Genomic DNA, 22,074 nt, shown 5'->3' with positions numbered 1-22,074 from the left:
AGCAGCAGCAGCAGCCGCGGCCAGGCCGGTAACGGAGCCCGCGGGCCCCTCGCCGCGGCCTGCGCCCCGCCGCTCCCCGCCGCCATCTTCACGACGCCCCCTTCCGCTTCCGGCGCCGCGGGAGGACCGAGACTCTATGGTCGGGGCGGTGCCGGAAGCGGAAGCGTAACCGGGCGGCGCTTCCGGGGTGCCGACGTGGAGCGGGGCGGTGAGGGCGGCGGGCGATGCTGACCAAGTTCGAGACCAAGTCGGCGCGGGTGAAAGGTGGCGAGCGGCGGGCGCCCTTCCCGCGCGGCTCCCCGCCGCCGCCGGCCCTCACGGCGCCGCTTCCCGCCTCTCCGCAGGCCTCAGCTTCCACCCCAAGCGGCCCTGGATCCTCACGAGCCTCCACAATGGCGTCATCCAGCTGTGGGACTACCGCATGTGCACCCTCATCGACAAGTTCGACGAGCACGACGGTGAGCGGCGGGGCGCCCGTTACCGGGGGGGTGGGGCGGCCGTGACCGGGGCCCGTTACCGGGGGCGTGCCGTTACCGGGGGCGTGCCGTTACCATGGCCTTTACCATGGCCCGTTACTGCGGCCTGTTACCGTGGACCGTTACCGGGGAGGAAGCCGTTACCGGGGTGGGGTGGCGGCCGTTACCGTGGGGTGCTATTACCGGGGCCCGTTACCGGGGGCGGGGGCGCCGCTAGCGGGGCCCGTTACTGGGGGCGTGCCATTACCATGGCCGKTACYGGGGGAGGAAGCCGTTACCGGGGTGGGGTGGCAGCCGTTACCGTGGGGTGCTATTACCATGGCCCGTTACCGGGGCGGGGGCGCCGTTAGCAGGGCCCCGTTATGGGCAGCTGTTACCGGCAGCCGTTACCGGTGGCTCCTTCCTTACGGCTGTTACCACGGCCATTAACGGGGGCCTGGGCCCTTTACCAGCCCCCGAGCACATCCGCAAAGCAGGATCTGACCTTAATTACTAATTTAAGCAATTAAAGAAACCCCTCATCGCATCCGCKGGGGAGGCCCCGTGGCCTCGAGACCCGCGTCAGAATTTTACCCGGCTTTTTGCCGTCGTTTTACCGGCCCCGTTGTCACCAAAAGGGGGGCCGTGTTGGCGCCGCCGCCCGTCAACCGGCTCCTTCCCTCCGCAGGGCCCGTTCGAGGCATCGACTTCCACAAGCAGCAGCCGCTCTTCGTCTCGGGAGGCGACGACTACAAGATAAAGGTAACGTCCCCCCCTCTCTCTGCCACCAGCCCCCCTTGTTTTGTGAAGGACTTTGCCCAAAATAAGGGGGGCGCCTGTAAAAAAACTACCAAAAAGGGAGAAACGTCTCATTCAGCTTTGCTGTCTTGGAAGYTTAGTTGTATTTTTAACGAATTGAGCCCTCTTAATGGCTTGTGGTAGAGCGCTGTTGTAGAGCGAAAAAGAGAGATTTGTAAATGAGCCGAAATCTTTCSTATCCCGCGAGGAAACGGGGGAGATCTCGGCAGGTCCTGGTGCATCCCATCYCTCCTGTTTCCATGCTCCTCAGGTCTGGAATTACAAGCTGCGCCGCTGCCTTTTCACCCTGCTGGGACACTTGGATTACATCCGCACCACCTTCTTCCACCACGTAAGGCTCCTGTGACCCCTGTCTCATATGAAACCAGATCCATTTTGTTTCCCTAAATGGGAAAATAAATAGTGTGAAGGCAGGAAAATGCCCGGGAGGGAGATGGTGGTGATGATGAACGACCTTTTCCCTTTATAAAACGCTGCGTCTTTTAGGAATATCCCTGGATTTTGAGTGCTTCGGATGATCAGACGATTCGTGTTTGGAACTGGCAGTCCAGGACCTGCGTTTGGTAAAATTCCTGAGTTATAAATAGCTGCAGGGTTGGCGTGGGCCCTAAATCCRTCGTTTTTGACTGGGAAATACTAAGAACATTTAAAAACTAGGCGTAATTGATGAAGAAGAACCAACAAACCTGGTAATTGTGAATATATTTTTCAGTCTTTCTCTTTTCTCTCTAGTTTGGGTAGTACTATATGGTCTCTTTTTTGTAAATTTACGTAATGTTTAGGTGAAATATTTCCCAGCTTAAAATATAGTGTTGWTCCTCCCCTATAAAGTCGTTGCCATCAGTAGCTGAGCCCTTGCAGGCCCCTCACAAGGACATGAGGCCAATGTTGAGCCACCAGCTCTTCAAGAGCCTCCTGAGTGCCTCCTCCTCGCACGTTCTTCATCATCCCTCTTCTTCAGCCTGAGCTCGGTCCAGGCGGAAACACGCTAGCGTTTTCTGGATTTAAAGGGCGTTTTCTCACGTTTAAAGGGTGTTTTCTGTCCTTCTTGGCCGCAGCGTGCTGACGGGACACAACCACTACGTGATGTGCGCCCAGTTTCACCCCGCCGAGGACCTCGTCGTGTCGGCCAGCTTGGATCAGACTGTGCGCGTCTGGGATATTTCTGGTGAGCTGCCCAGATCGAGGGGGTCCGTCCCCAGGGGCTCAGCCCGTGTCAAAACTGCAATTGCTGAAAGCCAAACGAGGCAGGAACGAGTTGCTCGTGTCCAAGACCTAGCCTGGTGACTAGGAACCTGGGGCAGCCACGTGCGGAATCTTCTGCTGACAACAAGATCCTCAATTTAGGCACCATGGGTTGCTCTTTGGTGGGCACCACGGGGCGGGTCATATAGTCACTTGAAGGAGCACCTCCAGTTGAAGGAGCACCTCCAGTTGAAGGAGCACCTCCAGTTGAAGGAGCACCTCCAGTTGAAGGAGCACCTCCAGTTGAAGGAGCACCTCCAGTTGAAGGAGCACCTCCAGTTGAAGGAGCACCTCCAGTTGAAGGAGCACCTCAGCGATAGACCAAGTCTCCGTCGCTTTGGGCAGGGAAGGAAGCCTCCAAAGACAGAGATTCCCCCATGGAAAATCCCAGTCTGATTTTATTTTTCTTAGTGCTGTCTCTGAGGCAGCCTTGCTGACGTGCCAGACCTGTAGAAGGAATTCCTGAGATTTGTGGATCGTTTTTATCCCTTTGGAAAACTCTGGAAGCAATGAGAAGTCTTTCATTCTGATAGAAAGCTAAAATGTCCAAAAAACCTTTTTCTTTTGGTCCTTTTTTGGTCACCTGGTCATGCAGGAAGWCAGCAGTGGAGGTTTCCTCCCCAGGCAACTTGCTCAGCTGCTTCGTAAGACGGAGAGGCAGCTCAAAACACCAAAGCATTTTGCTAAGAAGTTTTTGTTAGCTTTTTCCTAGGCTAGAGCTTGACCACAAAGTTGCTTAATAATTGTCAGAAGATCCCTGAATGAGGAAGGAAAATGGAGAAAATGGTAGAAAAGCGGGGCTGCTTGGAGGCAGGCAGGTGGGACGCGGTGTTGTGACCTCCTAGGGACTGTCCTCTCTCCCACCTGATGCTCTCAGCATTGCAGTTCTGCTCGGGCACCCCGTGGGCCACGCTCAGGCCCGGCCAGCTGTCCCCACAGGAGGGGTTGGGGACAGGATCTCCTGCTTATTTAAAACCTGTCCCCTCCTCTCCGTCCTGCCAGCGCGGGGAGTCTAACAGCTCTTCTGCCAGCAAGCTGCACTGCTGCCTTCTCCCACAGACTCTCTCTCAGCAGAATTCCTGCTGCCAAATTGCTTTGGAGATGATACAGAGGGTTTTTTTTTTCCCTTTTTTTTTGGCTGAAATGGGATGAGGGGTTTTAGATGTGCTGAGTTATTGACTCAGCTGTCGCTCTGGTCAGACAGCTCRGTGCAAGGGCGGAAAAAAAACTGGGATAGATGGAAAACGGAGCCATTTGGAAAAACGGATTTCTGCGGACTGAAATGTTCTGTCCTCGGAGCTGCAGATAAAACATCTTCACTGCAGAATAAATATGGTCCCGATTAGAGAGTCCCATTTCTTACTAGTCTCCTGAGAGAGATTCTGTGAATGCAGTCAGAATGAGCATGTTATATAAAAAAAAAAAAAAAAAGCACGAAACTTGCATTATTTGCCTGTGCTTTGGAATGATGCCCCTGCTTACGGTGATGATATTAACCTACAGCAACTATACAATAATCTGCTTTTTTTTTTCCTGTCTCTTCTCAATCATCAGCCCTGGAGGAGATTGTTAGTGGTCACGAGCAGAGCGTTTTGTACATACAGCAACATCACCCACCAACTTCTATTCTGCTTCTTAGGTGGCAAATAACTGATGTCTGCTGCTTGGCAGGGATATTCCTTGTTCTAGCCAGGCTCAGATTAATCTATTGGGATGAGCACCTTAAGCGAGGATCATCTGAGRCTTTTGGCCTTGAATTCACTCTTAGGCTGTTGAGGAGCCCTGGGGTGGAGAGGGCCTGAGCTGACAGACCCCAGCGAGTGTTTTCAGACCTGGCCTCTCTTTGAGCATCCAGAGTGGGTTACRTTAAAGGTCGGTAAAATCTTTATGGCCTCTCAGCCTCCTCTGCACTTTTCTGATTGCCCCCTGAGTGCAGGTGGGTTCAGGGCACAGGATGAAACACGTGCTTGGCAATAAACACTCAGTACCCAAGAGCCCAGCTTAGCTTCAGTCTTGGGTAAGTGATAGAGCTTATTGAGAAGAAGTAGAATTGGGAGAAAGAGGAGAATAGAGCRAAAAAACACAAGGGACTCTGTGCTTTAGCATTCCCTCTAACGTGTTAACCGCTGTCTTCTTAAAAGGGCTCCCAAGAACATCCCAATACTTTACATTTCTTTTCCTTTTTCACTCCTAAGCTCCAATGTGTTGGTTGCAGTTAACATTTATCTCCCTTTCACTACCTTACTCTGCTCTTGTGCATGTCGAACCGTGTCTCCTTTTTAGATTTTTCCCTTTTTTTTTAAACCCTCTCTCCTTATGCTGCCTAATATCTCCTGTCTGCTGTGAGACCTTTTTCCCTACTCCCTCCCCGGTGTGATGCAGGAAGCTGGTGTGTTCTGTGAGTGTCCTGCCTTCCCTCTGGATCTGTGCAGCTGCCCAGAAATTCCCCACTTGTGTTTCAGTCCTGTTTCACTGGCTTGTCAAAGGCTTAAGTATTTATTTATTTTTTCTTCTGAAAATCCTATGTTCTTTCCCCATCCCTCGATTATGTGTGTTTTATTTCTCACTTCTTGGGGAGGTTTGTGTCGGCTTCGGAGAAGCTTCCACTCAACCATAACCTTCCATTCAGCTTCTTCACTGATTTTTGGGCCACCTATATGTGCATCTCCCCAGCGAGCAGAGCATCCATGCTTTGTTTCGAGCCACTGCTTAATGTGCTTATTTCATTAGACCAACTTTCTTGCAGGTTATTGAAGTTAGGCCATTACCTTAAACCTCCTCCTTAAAATAGCTCCTGAAAATCCCTTGTTTTCCAGGCAGAAGGTCCTAATTCAAGAGGTGAGTGAGAGCACTGCTCAAACCGGCGGATAAGAACAGTCTAAAAACTGCAAGCTCAGATTAGTTTGCAATATATAAGGAGCATATATTATATATACACACCTATATATATAATATAAGGAATGCATAATATATAWGAAGCGAGAAACAGGAATTTGCCAACTGTCCTCTGCTCTATGTCCCTTTGTATGGTGTCCCCTTGGACATGTCCAGCCTGAGCTTGCACTTTTGAAGGAAATGGAAGAGTCTCCTGGATGTTTCTCTCATGTTCTTCCTTGCCACCTGAAAACAGCCCTGGAGAGCGGTCAATTTGTTGTTAAATTAGAAATACTGTCTTAATTGTGTGTTGATTTTTGCCTCCTCTGCCCCTGCTTCTCATTTCTCTCTGCTCCTCAAGGCCTAAGGAAGAAGAACCTGTCCCCTGGAGCTGTGGAATCGGACGTCAGGGGAATAACCGGGGTGGATTTGTTTGGGACCACGGATGCGGTTGTGAAGCATGTTCTTGAGGTAGTGTGTTCATCTCCGTGGCAGCACAGCCTTTCCAGCTTTATTTAATGAGCTCCCTTGAAATGATCCTCCAAAAGATCTGCAAAATAGTGGAGGAAAAAGAAGCCGATACTTGACTCAGCTTTTTACATGCTGAAAACCTGAGTAAAAACTCAGATTTTTACACGCTGTTGCMGGATATTCTTCATTTTTAAGGAATGTAAGGCTTGAATCTGGAGACGTTTGCACTGTAGCCTAACAGATACTGTTTGTACAACTAAAATCTCCGTGAAATCAGGGGTGTCCTTGCCTTCTTTGTGTGTGTGTCCCTTTCCTCAGCGTTCTTTAATAACGCGTTGAGCCTGGGAAGGCTTCGGGTGACTTTTGCTTTTGCTTTGCAGGGTCACGATCGTGGAGTCAACTGGGCTGCCTTCCACCCCACCATGCCACTKATTGTGTCCGGAGCTGATGATCGCCAAGTGAAGATCTGGCGGATGAACGGTAAGAAGGATCTCCCGAGGGAGCTCGGGGAAAGGAGGAGAGGTTAAGTAGAAGAGTTGAAGGTTGTTTGARCATCTATAGGTTGAGCCTGAGGTAGTAGACACTCACAAGCAGGTCTGTACGCAGTTGGACTTGCATTAACTCCCCAATTGTRTTTTGCTTCGGGTAGAATCGAAGGCCTGGGAGGTTGACACTTGCCGTGGACACTACAACAACGTCTCGTGCGCTGTCTTTCACCCCCGCCAGGAGCTCATCCTCAGTAATTCCGAAGACAAGAGCATCCGTGTCTGGGATATGTCTAAACGGTTCGTTTTGAGCTCAACATTTTTGAGCTTTGAGCTGATTTCCTCATAATTAACACCAGAGATGTCCTCTACAAGGGGGTTGGACTAGATGATCCCTAGAGGTCCCTTCCAACCTTAACTATTCTGTGATTCTACCTTCATTTTGTGAACTGCCACGTCAAGCTTTCCATGTTTATTTTCCTTTGTTCCTCTTTTAGTACTGGTGTGCAGACGTTTCGCCGGGATCATGATCGGTTTTGGGTACTGGCTGCTCATCCCAACCTCAACCTCTTCGCTGCAGGTGAGAGATCTATTCAAAGTCTACCTGGCTGCAGTAAAGTTCTTCAGGCAGAAACTCTTTGCATCAAGGATTCGGTTTTCATTAGCACGCTTGGCAGATGTTTATACTAAATGTGCTGCATGGAAAAGATCCTTTTCCACAGCTTGGATTTATTGGGAAGGGATGGAAACACRGCCCTTGGGAAGGAAATAAAATCACTTCTTCCACTCAGGCCGAAAAGTAGTGAACGTGGCTGACAGTGGTGGCAAATTTGCTGGATCTTCCCTCAGTTTAGAGGCTCCCCCATGTCACCTACATAAAGAGACACCCCCACCACTTGGTCCTGAAGCTTGAATGCTTTTTCTCAGGCCATGATGGTGGCATGATTGTGTTCAAACTGGAGCGGGAGCGACCTGCTTATGCCGTGCACGGCAACATGCTGTATTATGTGAAAGACCGGTTCCTGCGCCAGCTGGATTTCAACAGCTCCAAAGACGTCGCTGTCATGCAGCTGCGAAGGTAGGAAGAGCTCAGCCCTTGTGCTCCAGTAATTCCTCATTAATAAATAGATTAGATTGTCATTTTTCCGTCCAGTAATTCAGCTGCAATTGATGGCGCTCTCAGATGAGCTACAAAGCCTAAAAAAAGTAGATTTAGCTCCGTTTTTGTACATATATATTTTTCATTCTGTAACTAGCTTCAAAATTGAAGCAAGTTGAATCTAAAATGCCAGCTGTCTGTTTAGGAAATAACAACATTCTTAGCTTTTTCCCTTGTGTTTTTGAGTCAGGAAATTCGTCAAAACAGAGCTGTTCTGGTGGYGTATTTCAAAAAAACAAGAGTTTTTAATGAGATGATGATTTGGGTAGGAGAAATCATGCTTTACCCTGTGACTAACTCTCTTCATCGCTCCTCTTCAGCGGTTCCAAGTTCCCTGTGTTCAACATGTCCTATAATCCAGCTGAGAACGCCGTCCTCCTCTGCACGGTAAGCCACTTTGCTGCCGAATGTGCTCAAGAACTTTCCCAGGGGCCGTGAACCTGACTTCTCTTCCCGGTGGACCATTCAAAACCAAATCCCAAACACTGAGAGGATGTGAGACACAAAGCTAGCCTGAGGACCAGCTTTATGAGTCACGTATTTTGTGCCTTTATTTTTGATACCTCCCAATTTGTTCCTTTTCCCCTCCTTTTACAGGCTACACATCATTTTTTTCCTCGGTATTTTAAAAAATYGTCCTTAAATGATCTGTATTTGGGGCGAGGCGGGGGGAATGGAGAAAACGTTGTTGTTGTTGTTGTTRTTATTTTGTTTTTCACTCCTRCAGAGAGCCAGCAACTTGGAGAACAGCACTTATGACCTCTACACCATTCCCAAGGATGCAGACTCGCAGAACCCTGACGGTCGGTGTTGCCTCCATCACATGAATCCTTCCCAATGTTTTCTCTCTTTATGGCTATCCCTTCCTCTGCTCTCATGCTGTGCGTGTGTTTTATGCATCCGAAAGCTTCATTTCTCTAAACCTCTCTTGTTGGACTCTTTCTCCATGCTTCCCAACGCCCCTGCAGCACACATCGTTTGGCAGCTTTCCTGCTTACTATATCACAAGCTTCACTGACGTGAAAAATTCATGTTCATCCCGGATTTTTACTGCCCGAAATATATATTTTATAATTTTGTTATTAGGAACTTTCCATTTTCCCTTTCGACACAGCAGGCAGCGTTCCTGGCTTGTCAACAAAGATGAATTTCAACCAGATATATTTTGTTCTAAAAGAGTTTATGCTCTGAAAAGTGTCTATAAAAGTGACAGCGCCAGGGCACCAGTCTCCATTCTTCCTCTCGGCAAAATGCAATCAGTTTTGTACCATTTACAAATCAAAATATGATTTAGAAAAAGCTTTTTTTTCCCCCCCTTTCTCCTAACTGTGAATTCCACTTGGGATCTGAAACTCCAGCTGGTTCCTCCTGCCTCTGTCGTCATGGCAGTAAAGGTTTTAAAATGAGTGGGAGTGATGAATGACTTAGCCTGGAATTCAGCTTACTTCTCTGGAGATTTATTAGTGCCTGGGGATCTCATGAAGGGAAGATTTCTTTGTCACTGCAGCCAGCAGGTGTATTTTGGGGAGAGAAAGACAAAGGGAGCTTTTTAACCACTTGAAGTCCATTCAGTAACATTTACTCTCTATAAAGTATTTATTCTAGTTGAGGGATCTGCCACAAATGACACTAGACTCGGTAAAAAGACCTCAGCCTAATGTATGTGCTCTAAGAAGACCTCCCAAAATGCTTCTTTATTCAGCAACGGGAGTAATGGTAAGAAAACAGGCTGGAAACTGAAGAAGCAGATCTGATTTTATTTCCTTTTCATTCCCAAATCAGCAGCTGCTCTTTCACCCCGTTTGCCCGTCCCCTTCCCCTGCAGCGTGCGCTGAGCGYGGCCTTGCAAAGCCTGGCCACTATGTGCGTGCTGGGCCTTCCTCCTGCAACCTCGTTCCGCCCCTTTGCAGCGGGGGAGAGGGACAGGGGAATGACACCGGAGCAGGGACCCTCGCTGCTCTGTTCGTTTGCTCGCTCGTTAGCTTGATGAATTGCSCCGTCGCCCACACCGACCCCTCACAGAATCACGGAATATTCAAGGTTGGAAGGGACCTCGAGATCATCCAGTCCAACCTTCCCGCTCAAGCAGGCACACCTAGAGCACGTGGCACAGGGTGGCATCCAGGTGGGTTTGGAAGACTCCAGAGAAGGAGACTCCACAACCCCCCTGGGCAGCCTGGGCCACTGCTCAGGGGCCAAGGTGGCCCCTAGGTGGCCAAGGTGGCCAAGCCTAGGCTTGGCTCAGGTGCTGAGCGGCCTTGGCTGGCGAGGAGGGCTGGCACTGGAGATCCACAAGGACATTGGGAGGGAGGCAACGGGGCTTCCAAATCCCCTTGGGTTAAACAGGAATTAGGAGGGAGCAGCTGAGCCAACAGCAAGATGGGATCAGACAAGCCCGACTCAGCGGCTGCCAGAGGGCTTTATTCACCGCCTGCGTTTTGCTCTTCCCTAGCCCCTGAAGGGAAGCGCTCGTCCGGGCTCACAGCTGTGTGGGTAGCTCGGAACCGCTTCGCCGTCCTGGATCGCATGCACTCGGTAAGGGACGAGCTCAACGGGGACGTCGCTTTTTTGAACGGGGTTTGTTGCCGCTTGGAAGCCTCCGGGCGCCAAGCGGCAGCACCGGCTTAACCAAATTCTTGGTGAGCTGCACAGCAATAGCTCTGCTGCTGATAGAAGACCATAACATGGTGAAAATCTAATGAATTTTAACACTGTTTTACCTGTTTTACCATAAATGTGACTTCTCAGAAGSTGGATTTGTCAGCTTTGAGCGTGTGATCCCGTTATTAGGTATTTTCTTAGTAAATTCAGTTTTAGTGCAAACCTGTTTTGTTGCTCCTCTCTTCCTGGCTTTCCCTTCTCCCCCTTTGCTCTTCTCCCGTGTCAACTTGCTCAACTTTTTGTCTTTTTTAATTTAYGTTGTGTTCTCTATTTTCTTTGTATATTCACTTACGGAGAGGGCTTGCACATTTAATCAGCTAACAATGCRATGGTGATGAAGGGAAAGGTTGCACTGTGTGGAGGTGCACTAAGAAACACAGATTTTTATTCTTACAGACCAATCTAATCGAGCTTTCTGGCAGGACAAATTTCTTTTGTTTTGCTTTGCAAAGGGCTGAATCTTCTTCCTTGTCTCCTATCATTGGGGCTTAACGACACAACGTCTGCACTTAAATGATCTTCCACCCGTCTATAGATTCTCCCTAACTTTCCTGCACAATTTTCCTCCGTCCCGTGACAGATTCTCATCAAAAACCTGAAGAATGAGATCACCAAGAAGGTGCAGGTGCCGAACTGCGAYGAGATTTTCTATGCTGGCACAGGGAACCTGCTGCTGCGAGATGCCGACTCCATCACCCTCTTTGACGTGCAGCAGAAGCGGTAGGTTTGAGCCTGCTGGGAGCGGTTTTAATATCCTAATCCTGCTGGCTCCTGCCCTCTGGGGCCAAGTAATGGCTATTAATGCCCTCCAGAATTTAGCATCAGCTGCAGGGCTGTGGCGGCCTCATCCAAACCACGGCGAGCAACTGCTAGCAAAAGCCAAGGTGCAGTTTATGCTGCCGGCGGCGTGCCATTGATCACAGGGAGATGTGTGTGTCGTAAATCCTGCGACTGCAGAATGGGGTATTATAAACGGGGAAAGAAATTAAAACAGGACCAAAAAACCCAAGCTGAGCTCGCCCAGTGCCTCGGTCCTTAGGTTTTATATCGGTGCAAAAGGCTCTTAAGCCCCAATGTGGCAGCGAATTGGAGTGATAGTAGCTTTAAAGGGGGGGGGGGGTTAACCTTGAAAGGTTTATTTTTCTGATGTCACTGCTGTCCTTTCGCAGGACTCTGGCCTCGGTGAAGATCTCCAAGGTGAAATATGTCATTTGGTCGGCTGACATGTCCCACGTAGCTTTGCTGGCTAAACATGGTAAGCAAAGGAGGCCTAAATGGCTCCCCTGGGTCCTAGGCACCGTGTCAACCCCTTCCCCTTCCAGTTGGTCCCGTCAGCAAAGCCTTTYTGCAAGAGGTTGTAGAAAGGAGGATTTCTTCAATTCAAGAGAAGGAATCTATTTTCCCTCATAATGTGAAGGCAGATGGCAACAATCCTGTTGGTGTTTGCCATCATCTCCTTAATATCAGACTTTTTGAGGCAAATATTTAGCGATGGCAAGTTCCATATCCTTAATTCTTTCCTTTGTTTCCCCTCCAGCCATCATGATCTGCAACAGAAAGCTGGAGTCGCTGTGTAATATCCAYGAAAACATCCGGGTCAAGAGTGGAGCCTGGGATGAGAGTGGTGTTTTCATCTACACCACCAGTAACCACATCAAATACGCTGTCACCACCGGGTGAGTGTGGCCACAGCCCATGGAGACCCTGAACTAGCAGGACTTAAACTATGATGTTTTTCATGACAAATACCAAGATTTGTGCTAACGTAACTGTGCTTTTTCCTCGTTTTTTTCCCTATGGGCTTAGGAAAAGCAACTAGAGGTTCGTCTGGCCTCATCTTTACTTGCTTATATTGTTACTGGTGCTTTAGGTTTTCAAACTGGGTCTTGCTTTTATAACCCAGACTAAGCAACAGTGGCAGAGCCTCCGTTGAGGGAATGTGCTGTGTTCTGGCGCAGGGATCACGGCATCATCCGCACCTTGGATCTGCCTATCTACGTCACGCGGGTGAAGGGCAACAACGTGTACTGCTTGGACAGGGAATGTCGGCCCCGGGTCCTCACCATTGATCCCACCGAGTTCAAGTTCAAGCTGGCGTTGATCAACAGGAAATATGATGAGGTGAGGAGGGAAGCAAAATCCCTGCCCCTTTTTTTTCCCCCCCTGCCCTTTTTTTCCCCCCCTGCCCCGGAGTGTAGGATAATCCGTCCGTCTTCATGTCCCGGCCTTTCTTCTGCAGGTGCTGCACATGGTGAGGAACGCGAAGCTCGTGGGCCAGTCCATCATTGCCTACCTGCAGAAAAAGGGCTACCCCGAGGTGGCTCTGCACTTCGTCAAGGATGAGAAGACCCGGTTCAGCCTGGCGCTGGAATGTGGCAACATTGAGGTGAGGTGGCGGGTGGTGCTGTGGAAAAAACAGGTCTTTTTGGGGCCGCCATTACCCCAAGATGCAATTTTATGGTGCAAGGAAGAGCGGCATWAGGCAGAAAACATTTGCCTTGCTTTCGCTGCGTTGCATTTTACAGGATCTGTATCGTCCTGGGAGAGTAGCTGAGAATTGCACGGCTTCCCAGAGCAGGGAACGAGAGCAGCAGCAAGAGGGCACAGTTTAATGCAATGATCCTTCTAATCCTAATGCAGATATTTTAAACAGGAGCCTGCAGGAAAGCCTGCCTTATGCAAAGCCACTTACTGGTTTTGGATGGGTAGAGAATACAGCTTAAGTCTGTGTGTATTTAGCTGTTTTTTTTTTTCTTTTTTTTTTTCTCAGCTCTAACCACATTTCCTTCTTTTATTAGATTGCTCTGGAAGCAGCCAAGGCCCTGGATGACAAGAACTGCTGGGAGAAGCTGGGAGAGGTGGCGCTGCTGCAGGGCAATCACCAGATTGTGGAGATGTGCTACCAGCGCACCAAGAACTTCGATCGGCTCTCCTTCCTCTACCTCATCACGGGCAACCTGGAGAAGCTCCGGAAGATGATGAAGATAGGTGRGTCCCTGGATGGCAGCAAATGAGAACGAGATACAGGGAGCAGAGTGTCATTCCCAGAAGGAATGAGTGGTGACCCAGTGGATTCCAARACCAGCAGAGATATCATTAAGTCTCTTTTTTTCCTTCTTTTCATTTAGCTGAGATCCGTAAAGATATGAGTGGCCACTACCAGAATGCCTTGTATCTAGGAGACGTGTCGGAGAGGGTGAGGATCCTGAAGAACTGTGGGCAAAGTGAGTAATATCAGACTTACCAGGGGCTTCTGTGGGCTGGGGAGAAGTTGGAGGGGTGGTGTGAATGAACAGGCATTTCTGGAGGCAGATGATACAGCCCCTTACATTAAAAACAGATAGGAGGAAGGTAATCTAAGAGATAATAATCCAGAAGCACATGGGAGGAAGATAGTCTAAAATCTAGAATACGATCCAGGGGACCTGAGACAAACTTTGACCATCTGAACACACTCTGTTCATGCACAGATTCTAGTACTAAATCCAATGATGCGSCCCTAAAGCTGTAATTAGAAATCTTGATATGATGCTGATCTTTCCTGTGTGGCTGTGCAAGCCAGTCTGAGAAGTTGTCTTGCTCTAGGCAATGCAGGGGAGAGACTCACATTATCCCTATCTCGTTTCAGAGTCCTTAGCTTATCTCACAGCCGCAACGCATGGTCTGGATGAGGAGGCCGAAAGCCTGAAGGAAACCTTTGATCCCGAAAAGGAAACGGTCAGTGAATTGATTAGTGCTTCCTATTGCATTATGAGAGCCTGGGAAGAGGATGGTAGTGGAATGTGGATGAGACAGCTCCTTTCCAGGAGGGAGGAACCACCTCTGCTTGAGTCGTTTCTTATCTTCACACTTGAAACTATCTGTGTTGCCTGGGGGAGCAGGGAGAGAGGTCAAAGAGGAGGATTTTCTGTACGGGACCTCTAGCTGTTTTCTGTCCTTTGCCGCTCAGATTCCAGACATTGATCCCAATGCGAAATTGCTGCAACCTCCAGCGCCTGTCATGCCTCTGGATACCAACTGGCCGTTGCTGACAGTYTCCAAGGGATTCTTCGAGGGGACAATTGCTAGCAAAGGTACTGCTATATACCTGCAAAGCTGCCTAAAGATATACAGAACCAGCCTGTGCACGTGGCTCTTGAGCTGTTGCTGTTAAACCTCCGATTTGTTGTGTTCCTGGCAGAGGTTGGAATCTGGCTGTGTATTTACACSACCCTCAAAAGCTCTCAAGAAACCTCGTGGCCTTTTTGCAGAAGATAATGCTTGGCAATTGGAGGGGAAGCTGTTAGCCCGTGCTGCTGCTTTGTTTAACATCTTATCTTCTCAGAGATGGGTAAATGAATCATCCTGTCCTTTTTTTTTGAAGGCAAAGGGGGTGCTTTGGCTGCAGATATCGATATTGACACTGTTGGCACTGAAGGCTGGGGTGAGGATGCAGAGTTGCAGCTGGATGAAGGTGGGTGTATCCCTGAGTGTTTCTTAGAAGTGAGAGAAAATTGAGTGTATGTGTGTGCAAGAGCTCTAACTCTTTCTTTTTCCTCCCTGCAGATGGTTTTGTGGATGCTGGAGAAGGCTTTGGAGAAGAAGGCATGGGAAAAGGGCAGGAAGAAGGAGGTGGATGGGAAGTTGAGGAAGATTTGGACCTTCCCCCTGAACTGGTAGGGTGCTTCACTTCTGTGAGGTCCCAGAGAGTCTCTGCCGCCACAGTTGCAACCAGCTGTGATTGCTTTTTGGTCAAACACCTGATTGCTAATCCCAGTCCTGTGCTTTTCTCCAGGATGTACCTGCCGGTCCAGCAGGAGGAGCTGAGGATGGTTTCTTCGTGCCTCCCACCAAAGGCACCAGCCCCGCTCAGGTGATGGGACAAACCTTTTATCATCTTTCCAAGAAACTTCCTAATTTGGTTTAGGGTTTTTTTGTTGTGTTTTCCCCCCAGGAAATTATTATTCCCCCCAGGAAATTATTATTCCCCCCAGGAAATTATTATTCCCCCCAGTCCTTATTAAGGCTCAGCTGTGAGCACACCACAGCAACCTGTTACAGGGCCTGAGGGGCGATGAGAATAGGCAGAGCAAACGTGTGCATGTCTGCAGTAACTCCTAAAGAGGTTTCTCACCCCTTTTTGCAGGTGTGGTGCAACAATTCTCAGCTCCCCGTCGATCACATCCTGGCAGGCTCCTTTGAGACAGCAATGAGAGTAAGTGCCCTTGGAGTTTCCTGCAAAGAGCTTGCGCTTGTCCCCGTATCTTTTGTGCATGAAATGAGATCAGAGCCTGAASGCTGCTGCCTGTGCGGCCTCTGTAGAGCCCTGGACATCTCTTAACTAASTGTGTCCCTTCCAGCTCCTTCATGACCAGGTGGGAGTCACCAACTTCGCGCCCTACAAGCAACTGTTCCTGCAGACTTTTGCCCGGGGCCGTACGACCTACCAAGCTTTGCCTTGTCTCCCTAGCATGTATGGATACCYGCACCGCAACTGGTAAGAGGTTGGGCCAGCTCCTCCTGTGCACCCTTCACCTTGYGCCGTTTTCCTTCCTGGAAGTTCAGTTGGAGCCAGAAGAGAGGAGCCTTCCTTTCTCWTGGGAGTGTTTCAACTTTAGTGGGTTTTGCTCGGAAATCTGGAGCACCACAACTGTGATTTATTTATTTTTTACAGTGGTGGCTGGGAGCAGCTGTAGAAAGATGAACTTAACTTTTCCTAATGTGTTGGTGCAAAGACCCTTGGGTGTTGTGGGAGGCAGCATGACAAGCAGAGATGCTGTTAGTGCTAAGGTGAGGGTGACAGTGTAGCCCTAGGTCCAAGTGTTGCTGACAGGTCAGGATTGAGCTGGCAGTGTAAGGGTGGTGAGTTCTGGATGCCCTCTGCAGTGGTTCCATTCGTCCCTCTCCAACCCCTCTCTGGTGTCTCCAGGAAAGAGGCTGGCTTGAAGAACGCCCTCCCCGCTGTTGGGCTCAAGCTCAACGACCTCATCCAGCGTCTGCAGCTCTGCTACCAGCTCACCACGGCCGGCAAGTTTGAGGAGGCCGTGGAGAAGTTCCGCTCCATCTTGCTCAGCGTGCCCTTGCTGGTGGTGGACAACAAGCAGGAGATTGCTGAGGTGAGAGGCAGATGTCTCCTTTATTTTTGTCCGTGCTGTGCATCCTCCTGAGATAGCAGCACAGAAAGACATAATCCCAGAATGGCTAAGGTTGGAAGGGACTTCTTGAGATCATCTAGTCCAACCTCCCCCTGCTCCAGCAGGGACACCTACAGCATGTGGCACATGGTGGCATCCAGGTGGGTTTGGAAGACCTCCAGAGAAGGAGACTCCACAACCCCCCTGGGCAGCCTGTTCCAGGGCTCGGTCACCCTTACAGTGAGGAAGTTCTTCCTTGTGAGAACTCCTACTAGTAGCTACCAGAGAGGAAGAGGAGGTTGTTGACTCCCTCTGTTTTCCTCTCTCCAAGGCCCAGCAGCTCATAGCTATTTGTCGGGAGTACATTGTGGGGCTCTCAATGGAGATAGAGCGGAAGAAACTGCCCAAGGAGACCCTGGAGCAGCAGAAGCGGATCTGTGAGGTATGGGCCATCTCCATGGCATTCTTCACTGTGGCTGGGAGGGAGTTGGGGAAGAAAATAGCCTTTTGGCTTAAAAGAAGCTTTGGCAATCGTGAGTTCTGCCCTTTTTACCATTTCCTGTTCTGCGGAATTGTGCCTTGGCTTCCTGCTTTTAAAGCAGAGATGGCTGTGGTCACCTGGGAGGGTTTGTTGTGCCCCTTGCAGCCCTTTTCAGGGCACAATTTCTCATGTCASTGGTAGTGATTGTATCTCTCTCCTCTCTGTAATGCAGATGGCTGCCTATTTCACCCACTCCAACCTGCAGCCCGTGCACATGATCTTGGTGCTGCGCACCGCGCTCAACCTCTTCTTCAAGCTCAAAAACTTCAAGACAGCTGCCACCTTCGCTCGTCGGCTGCTGGAACTGGGTCCCAAGCCGGAGGTGGCCCAGCAGGTACGTCTGCAAAGTGTCCCGGTCAGGAATGTCACGGGGTGCTCCGCGTGCTTTGGAAGAAGGTCATYTTGGTTCAGAGAGGATGGACTTGCTCCCTCAGAGGGTGGGCAGAAGCTTTTGGGATCAGAGCAGAGGTGCTTGCTGGTGGGAATGGAGAGGCATTGGGAGAAGTCTGATTTATGCTCGTCATGAGTTCCATCTAATCCACCGTTTGTGGTAGCCTCTCTCTGGACCGCTTGGTAGCCCTGTCTCTTGCTTCTTGCAGACACGCAAGATCCTGTCTGCGTGCGAGAAGAATCCCACCGACACCTACCAGCTCAACTACGACATGCACAACCCCTTCGACATCTGCGCTGCCTCCTACCGACCCATCTATCGTGGCAAACCCGTGGAGAAGTGTCCCCTCAGTGGAGCCTGCTACTCACCCGAGTTCCAGGGGCAGATCTGCCGTGTCACCACAGTAAGGGAATCCGTATCCGCTCTAGACCCTTCTTCTTGGCTCTCCTAAGCTGGTTTGGTCTGGGAACTAAAGTTGGGTGCCTGAGGACTTGGYGTAAGAGGAGGTTTGGGAATTGTGAGGTGCCACGTAGCTTAAGTTCTACTTTCAGGGCCTGCCCTTGCAGTSCTCGAGCCTGTAGGCTGTGAAATCCACGCGTGGGCTTGGATGGTTGAGCTGCTTTTAAAAATTAACCGCCTCCCTTTTATTCCCCAGGTGACAGAGATCGGCAAGGATGTCATTGGGCTGCGGATCAGCCCGCTCCAGTTCCGCTAGCGCCCTGCCCTGTCCTGGGGAGGTGAGAGGATCCGATGGGGAATTGTCCCGTTCCACAGCGATGCTGAGACATTCACCTCCCGGCATTCCAGCTTCTAGTCAAATCCCTTCACCGTAGCCTTGCCCGTGCTCTCACCTGACACATTCTCCCCCTCCCGGGAATGCTGGAGTGAGACTTTCCACCGCTTTGAGTAGTAGCAACCAGAGAGTCCCTTCCTAGATCCGATTGATGCAGTTTTTATGTGCCCTGGCTTCAAATCTTTCCCAAAAGGGTGGCTTTTGCGGAGACCTGGAGACCTACCAGCTTCTCTTCAACTATACTATGCCCGTAAAAAAAAAAATAAATTGAATATCTTCATCCCCCTCCTTGGCAGCACACTTAAGYCTTCCAGAAGTAGAATGTATATTGGATTTCATTTCCCCTTTTCATAGTTTTTTTCCCATCTTTCCCGTGCTTTTAAGCTGCTGGCTTTGAAGGGAGCTCCAGAAAATGGAGCTGTGTTCCTGAAATCATTTATTAKGCCGGCCGGCGCTGCTTCCATTAATTATTGCTCCTGTTATTGCTCAAAGGGTTGTTATTTGTAATGTTCCTACCCGTAYCTTTGCATAGTTACATGGTTTGGAATTACGGTGCCCTTCCTCATGGTTTTTAACAGGCTGGATCATCTCCGCTTAGGCACCTGGCAGCTTCCAGCAATTACAAAGCTGAAACCCAAGAGTTAGGGGGAATTATGAGGTAGGGGGTACAAGTTCCACATCCCCACGTCAGTGGAGAAGCAGAGGGAGAAGCACCCGAGACCCTGGCTCCTGCAGGTGTCCGGTCTCCTTGCATGGTCCTTCCCTTGACTTGTGCTGCGCTAATAAAACCACGGCTTCCGCTAGGATTTAAACCTTTATTTAATTCAGAAAAGGAGGATTGGGGATGCCCCCGTTTCGCGGGGATCCATGCCAGGGTTCTGTGGTTCTTGCTCATGACGTGTTCACCGCGCGCGGGCCCCGCCTGGCCCTAGCGGGGAGGCGCCTGCACCACGAGGGCCTCGTGACAGGCCACCGCGATGCCCCCGATGAGGTTCAGGAACTCGGGGAAGTCCAGYTTGCCGTCGCTGTTCAAATCCAGCTTCTTCATCATTCTGTCCAGGACGGCTGGGTCCTTCTGGTTCTGCAAAACAGCAGRGAACCTCCTCTCAACACCTGCTTAGAGGCAGCGCTGCCTCTTGCCCTTGGTTGCCGAGTCCCTGGACTCAGCAGGTAAGGAGATAAGGAGATAAAATTCAGTTGGGAGACTCTTTTTTGGGCAAGTGGGACATCATTTGGCTGCTAGCAAAGGTGAGTTGTGGGTGATCCCAAGCTGGTGGAGTAGTCAACACTCCGGAGGGCTGTGCTGCCATTTGGAGGGACCTGGACAGGCTGGAGAGTTGGGCGGAGAGGAACCTCATGAGGTTCCACAAGGACAAGTGCAGGGTCYGGCACCTGGGGAGGAATAACCCCTGGCACCAGGACAGATTAGGGCTTGACCTGCTGGAGAGCAGCTCCATGGAGAGGGACCTGGCAGTCCTGGTGGACACCAAGGTGACCATGAGGCAGCAGTGCCCAAGTGGCCAACGGGGCCGATGGGCWCCTGGCTGCATCAGGAGGAGTTGCCCTCAGGGCAGGGAGGATCCTGCCCCTCTGCTCAGCTCTGGGAGGCCAAACCTGGAGCATTGCGGGCAGCTCTGGGCTCCCCAGGACAAGAGGGATGTGGAGCTTCTAGAGAGGATCCAGCGGAGGGCAACCAAGATGAGCAAGAGAGTGGGACATCTCTTGCATGAGGAGAGACTGAGCRAGCTGGGCCTGTCCAGCCTGAAGAAGAGAAGGCTGCGAGGGGATCTGATCAACATGTGTAAGTACATGAAGGGGGAATGGAGGGAGGAAGGCCCAAAGCTCTTCTCAGTGGTGGCCAGCGACAGGACAAGGGGCGATGGGTGCAAGTTGAACCTCAGGTAGCTCCATCTCCATGTGAGGAGGAACTTCTTGATTGTGAGGCTGCCCGAGCCCTGGCACAGGCTGCCCAGGGAGGTTGTGGAGGCTCCTTTTCCGGAGGTCTTCCAAGCCCACCTGGATACCACCATGTGCCATATGATCTAGAGCTGCTCTAGATGATCTAGAGCTGCTCTAGATGATCTAGAGCTGCTCTAGATGATCTAGAGCTGCTCTAGATGCTCTAGAGCTGCTCTAGATGCTCTAGATCTGCTCTAGATGATCTCTAGAGGCCCCTCCCGACCTTCACCACCCCGTGGTTCTTCCCCCCGCCCTGCTCCTCGTGCCGCCGCAGGCTCGCTGCCGCGCACCTTGGTGAAGGAGGCCAGCTCGGTGTTCATGAAGGCGAGGAACTCCCTCTTGGAGAGCGTGCAGCTGTCCCCTTCGCGGCCCGCGTACCGCTGGAACACGGCCAGCAGGGACTCGATGCAGCGCTCCGTCTCCGTGGGCGCCGCCTTCGACTGCGGGAAGCGGAGCGAGTTTAGGCAAGCCTCGAAACAACTTCTTTATTTGCAGGAAAACTTAAAAAAAACCCAACGCCATTCCTGATAGCGGAAGGTGGGGACGAGGAGCCCTTGTGCAACAGCTTTCCCCTGCTCAAACCTGTCCAGCCGCATTTTTCTCCGGGATTATTTTTTCCCGCAGGGGAATAGCCTCGCGCTTGCTCTGAAAACTCCCTTTTTCGAGGGATTTTTGAGGWTTTTGGCTGTGGCTGCCCTTGCGGAAAGGGAAGCCCTTCCCTAACCCCCTTCCCTCCCTTTTTTTTTCCTATCGGGACCGAAGAAATCTCTGAGTCAGGAGCTAAAAATGCTGCCCGTTCCCGAGGCCGCTCCTGTGGGAAGGGTGCTGGGAAGGGGAGGGCGCAACGTGGCACCCAGGGATGATGGGGGGGGTCCCAGCGCCCCCAGCCCCGCTCCAGAGGCTGCACAAGGAGGAATCTGTCCTGGCCTCTTCCCCTGGCCACGTCCTGGCCTCGTTGAGGCCGAATTGGGTCATTTTGGGGTTAGGGGGAGAGGAACCGAGCRCTTTCTGCCCTTGTCCCCCCCCAACAGTCCCCCCCATCCTTTCTGATGGAGCGGGGGGTGCAGCCCCGAACCCCGCGTTGGCAGCAGCAAGAGCAGGGAAGGAGAAAGGCGAGAAGGGAAGGCTGGAGGCRGGGGGGACCCCGGCTGCCCCCCATCTCCACCCGACAACTGCAGCCCCCCATGGCCCTCGATGGGCCCCGGCGTCCCCGTCGCTCCCCGTCCCCGCTCACCATGGCCGGGCCGCGCGCGGGGGCCGCTCGGTGCGACGCGGGCGGCAGCCGGGGCGCTTGTGAGCGGGGCCGGGCGCCACCACCCTTCCTGCCAGCCCTGACTCAGCCCCGCGCCCGGCCGTCCTCCCCCTCGGCCGTCCTCCCTCCTCCCCGGCCTTCCTTTCTCCCCCTCGGCCTTCCTCCCACCCTCCTCGGCTGTCCTCCCTCCTCCCCGGCCTTCATCCCACCCTCCTCTCCCTCCCACCCCGACCTTCCTCCCCCCTCCTCTTCCTTTCCCCCTTTACACTTATTCCCCCATCCCATTTCCCCCTCCACACCTTCCACCTTCCCTTGTTCTCCAGCCCCTTTTCTGCCCTCTCCTCCTCGTTTCTCCCTTTGCCTTCACTCCTCATCCCGGAGGAGGCCCCCGGGCCGCAATTTCCTTCCTCCAACAAACCATTTTCCCTATCAAAACGGTCAAAATGTGGTCAAAATGGTCAAAACGTGCTCAAAACGTGTCCCCCCTCCACCCAATCCACCCAGTCCTCTGGACTTGGCACGTCCTGTGCTTTTGCAACCTCCTCCTTCTGCTCCCGACCCCTTTGTATCCCCGGGGCTGGAACGTCGCGGGAAAAGGGCCTCGTGGGAAGCTCCTCCTCACCCTCCCTCCATCCTATTGCAAAATCACATCCCCATCCACACCCACCACCCTCTCACCCAAGGCCAAGATCTGCTCTTACCACAAGGGTTTCTTACCGCAAGCAGGGACAGGGGTCCCAGTTGGGACCCGCCACCCCGAGGCTGGATGGAGGAAGGAGGGCAGCACTCGGTGCGTTCAGCAGCTCTTTATTGCGTATTTTTTCATGCAATACATCAAAATGAAGGAGAAAGGACA

The 22,074-nt window shown here is 51.5% G+C and overlaps 3 protein-coding genes across 3 annotated transcripts in view; 1 reads left to right on the top strand and 2 right to left on the bottom strand.

Moving 5' to 3' along the window:
- NCSTN (nicastrin) overlaps window positions 1–86 on the bottom strand; it is a 9,670-nt gene extending 9,584 nt beyond the window's left edge. The window contains exon 1 of the mRNA XM_026046615.1: window positions 47–86. Coding sequence (XP_025902400.1) covers window positions 47–86 — 40 coding nt within the window. The remainder of the gene's footprint in view (window positions 1–46) is intronic.
- Window positions 87–179: 93 nt separating this feature from the next.
- Window positions 180–18,592, top strand: COPA (coatomer protein complex subunit alpha). The gene is made up of 33 exons (XM_026046635.1): window positions 180–264; window positions 345–458; window positions 1,144–1,217; window positions 1,525–1,605; window positions 1,761–1,837; window positions 2,333–2,442; window positions 5,755–5,864; window positions 6,245–6,344; window positions 6,514–6,649; window positions 6,847–6,929; window positions 7,277–7,427; window positions 7,829–7,895; window positions 8,236–8,311; window positions 9,961–10,043; window positions 10,750–10,889; window positions 11,339–11,424; window positions 11,707–11,845; window positions 12,128–12,290; window positions 12,409–12,555; window positions 12,968–13,157; window positions 13,298–13,393; window positions 13,798–13,886; window positions 14,119–14,242; window positions 14,533–14,622; window positions 14,715–14,824; window positions 14,944–15,021; window positions 15,295–15,363; window positions 15,509–15,645; window positions 16,078–16,264; window positions 16,614–16,724; window positions 16,996–17,157; window positions 17,423–17,617; window positions 17,870–18,592. Exons 1-33 carry the CDS (start codon window positions 225–227, stop codon window positions 17,927–17,929), a joined length of 3,675 nt encoding a protein of 1,224 aa, XP_025902420.1. The 5' UTR covers window positions 180–224; the 3' UTR covers window positions 17,930–18,592.
- A 216-nt stretch (window positions 18,593–18,808) lies between these two features.
- S100A11 (S100 calcium binding protein A11) lies at window positions 18,809–21,243 on the bottom strand. Its single transcript, XM_026046636.1, has 3 exons — window positions 21,201–21,243; window positions 20,257–20,406; window positions 18,809–19,088 (listed from the first exon to the last, which is right to left on the bottom strand). The coding sequence occupies exons 1-3, from the start codon at window positions 21,201–21,203 to the stop codon at window positions 18,936–18,938; spliced, it is 306 nt and encodes a 101-aa protein (XP_025902421.1). The 5' UTR covers window positions 21,204–21,243; the 3' UTR covers window positions 18,809–18,935.
- Between the last annotated feature and the right edge of the window lie 831 nt (window positions 21,244–22,074).

The sequence above is a fragment of the Nothoprocta perdicaria genome, unplaced genomic scaffold, assembly GCF_003342845.1.
Source record: "Nothoprocta perdicaria isolate Ctin4 unplaced genomic scaffold, notPer1 scaffold_450, whole genome shotgun sequence".
In the NCBI taxonomy this organism is placed as follows: Eukaryota; Metazoa; Chordata; class Aves; order Tinamiformes; family Tinamidae; genus Nothoprocta; species Nothoprocta perdicaria.
The sequence above is the reverse complement of the archived record's forward strand: the minus strand, read 5'-3'. Positions and strand labels throughout refer to the sequence as shown.